Source organism: Sapajus apella, unplaced genomic scaffold (assembly GCF_009761245.1).
Source record: "Sapajus apella isolate SASKATOON/1434 unplaced genomic scaffold, GSC_monkey_1.0 scaffold47, whole genome shotgun sequence".
NCBI classification, from domain to species: Eukaryota; Metazoa; Chordata; class Mammalia; order Primates; family Cebidae; genus Sapajus; species Sapajus apella.
The window spans coordinates 18,642,813-18,645,628 of NW_022436987.1; the positions used below are offsets into that span (position 1 = coordinate 18,642,813).

Here is a 2,816-nt window from a genome sequence, read left to right on the forward strand (position 1 = left end):
GAGATTAGGTCTAAAAATGTAATTAGTAGATTTAAAATTAGATTCAATTAACAGATTATATTAAAATATTAAAAAACTTAGTAAATAGCATTGAAGTTAATAATATAAATTTTTATAAAGATTGAATAATATGCAATAGAAAATTCTGGTTTTATTTTCTACTGATAATAAGCCCCTTATAAAGAAGGTTTTTTAAAAAATACATAAACATGGTTCATTTTCCTTACAGTTAAGTTCTGAGAAAATGTAGATCACAGATAAGGAGGAAATAGGTTTATAACATGGGTTAAGATGTAAGGCTAAGGTTATTAGACTAAATGAGAAATGAATAAAACAATATTTCCTTCCAACTCTGGCATTCATTAAACAAGGTGACTCAAGCCTATAATTCCAGCACCTTGAGAGCCCAAGGCATGCGAATAAACTGAGGTCATGAGTTCGAGGCCAGCCTGGCCAGCTGGCCAAGATGATGAAACCCCGTCTCTACTAAAAATATAAAAAAGTAGCAGGGCATAGTGGTGGGCACATGTAATCTCAGCTACTAGGGAGGCTGAGGCAGGAGAATTTCTTGAAACTGGGAGGTGGAGGTTTCAGTGAACTGAGTTTGTGCCATTGCACTCAGGCCTGGGCAACAAGAGCAAAATTGCATCTCAAAAAAAAAAAAAAAAAAAAAAAAATTAAAGGGATTGTGCCAAGTCTGAAGAAGTTCAAAATTTTGTCTAGTCCTTTGGCCATAGGTAGAAAAAAATATTTTAAAAATCACTAAATAAAGATACTTATTGTAATTTATTTTACAGAGTAGAATAAATATTCACTATATCAATTCTACAATGCAGTCAATGGAGGTTGCGTGCTATTTTCTTGTTTATCATCTACCTATCTATCTACCTACCTACTTATCTATCCTACCTGTCCATCTGTATCTATAAATCATCTATTTATTTTATTTATGTTTTTTATGTTGATTATAAAGCAAGTTTATTCTGAAAAGGGATTGTCTTATGTTTATGCACAGGGAAGAAATAAGAGGAACCCAGATATTCAACCTCTTTTCCCCCTCACAGAACCAAGTCCCCAAGTCCTCAGCAACATCGTGCAATGCTTCAGCGCCTTTACTGGGAACCAAAGATGTTGGGATCATGAAGGGTCAGACTGGTCACCAGCTGTTCAAATTCACCCAGGCTCCAGGGTGGAAGTGACAGATTTTCAGGGCCAAGAGATGACCTGTTGTCAGCGCTTGGGGTGGGGAAACAGATGGAGAGAGAACATCATCCAGTCCTGAGGTTTGGAAATTGCCAATTCCTGTTCCCCAGAGGACCTGAGTGTCAGTGTCCCCAAACCTCTGGCCCATTCCTGCTTCCTTGGAGGACCCCACCAGTGAGTCTCCCTGTTCTGTCCCTCCCAGCCGGATTCTCCTGGGAATGCAGTCATGAACACCCGCCCATTCCTTCCTCCTTACGGGGGCTGATTGAAGGTGAGCAAGAGATCAGTCTGGTATTGGGGCAGCCGCAGCAAGGCCTGATGCAGTGTCACTTCCTTTGCTACCTGCTGGTTATGCTTAGCTACCTGCTGCTTGCCAGAGAGGACCCAGACTTCTTGACAGCAGCCCCTCAGGGCCAGGTTCTCCAAACTGAGAGGCTGAACAGACTCCACATGGACAGCCCTAGCCCCCTGCACACCGCCAACATCCTCAAAGTGGTACCGCGCAGCCACTTCGCCCTGCACGTGGGCCTGCAGCTCGAGAAGTTCCACAATCAGGCTCTGGTCAGTCACGGGATGGCAGAAAACTTCTTGATTGTCCGGGACCGGTCGGAGGTCACTTACGTCAATGGCCCCGGTGGGGAGGATGGTGGAAAAGGCGCCCCCGAACAGCGGGCAGTCTCTCGTGGGCTCCATTGGCCTGAGGCTAGGTTATGGGCATTCGAAAGGTTTAAAAGAAGCCCACATTGTGTCACGTGGCATCGGCTCCCTGGGTTTTGCAGCGGCCCCCTCCAGCCCACTCTCCATCTATTTATTTTAATGCTCTTTTCTGCTTAATTACATGAATGTTTTGAGCATCAAGGAAATGTTACTTGACTTAAATAATTTACAAATTTGAAGAACATAGCTGAAGTCTCAAATAAACTGAATACATGTATTTCCAATTTAAAATAGTTATCAGCCTTCAGGAAATAAAGGGCACGTTTCACATAATAAGTTCCTATAGTAATTACTGCTAAGATGTGATTTGCAATATGTAAATGCAAAATTCAAAATCACAACTGTACAACTGTTAAAGGTTAACATTTATTGAGCATATAATATTTAATGCTGAGCCTTCTTATAAATGAAATTTATCTGTAAGATAAAAGTTATTTTGTTTCATAGGATGGAGAGATTTATTGCTATAAACTAATTTAGCAAAAATATCAAGCTTATAAGTGTTAGAACTTTGTTATAAACATCATTCTGTTTATATATATAACCATGCTTTTTTATATTCATTTGTATACCTACTCTAAAACTACATTTCTTTTTCTTCTGTTAACAAAGGAGCCCATATTAAAGGGAGCAACACATTAATGTAACTAATTAGTTAGCAGAAATTATTAAACCAGTACATATAACACTTATTAAGATTAATTTTCCTCTTTATTTGAAGTCAAGTCATTAGCTTCCATAGACCAGAAGTTCAGCTCTGCCTTCAAATGTACCATTGATTTACATAGTAACTGTTCTATATGTTAAATTACTACATATAATTTTGCAATTTATAAAGTACTTTTATATACCTTATCAGATTTGAACCACATAACAATATTGAAATTAGACAGAGT

At 39.0% G+C, this 2,816-nt stretch overlaps 1 protein-coding gene across 2 annotated transcripts; it reads right to left on the minus strand.

Moving 5' to 3' along the window:
* Window positions 1-957: 957 nt before the first annotated feature.
* On the minus strand, window positions 958-1,998 carry LOC116525242 (ran guanine nucleotide release factor-like). 2 transcript variants are annotated; one of them, XM_032241007.1, is made up of 2 exons: window positions 1,438-1,998; window positions 958-1,236 (listed from the first exon to the last, which is right to left on the minus strand). In XM_032241007.1, the coding sequence occupies exon 1, from the start codon at window positions 1,894-1,896 to the stop codon at window positions 1,456-1,458; it is 441 nt and encodes a 146-aa protein (XP_032096898.1). In that variant the 5' UTR covers window positions 1,897-1,998; the 3' UTR covers window positions 958-1,236; window positions 1,438-1,455. The 2 variants fall into 2 exon arrangements, with proteins under 2 accessions (XP_032096898.1, XP_032096897.1); XM_032241006.1 differs by having other exon boundaries at window positions 962-1,236; window positions 1,460-1,998.
* Window positions 1,999-2,816: the final 818 nt, after the last annotated feature.

Coding starts and splice junctions, on each gene's coding strand:
- LOC116525242 (XM_032241006.1), bottom strand. CDS start 1,896: ATGGAGCCCACGAGAGACTGCCCGCTGTTCGGGGGCGCCTTTTCCACC. Junction 1,237..1,459: donor CTCACCTTCAATCAGCCCCC/GTAAGGAGGAAG, acceptor CCCCACCCCAAG/CGCTGACAACAGGTCATCTC.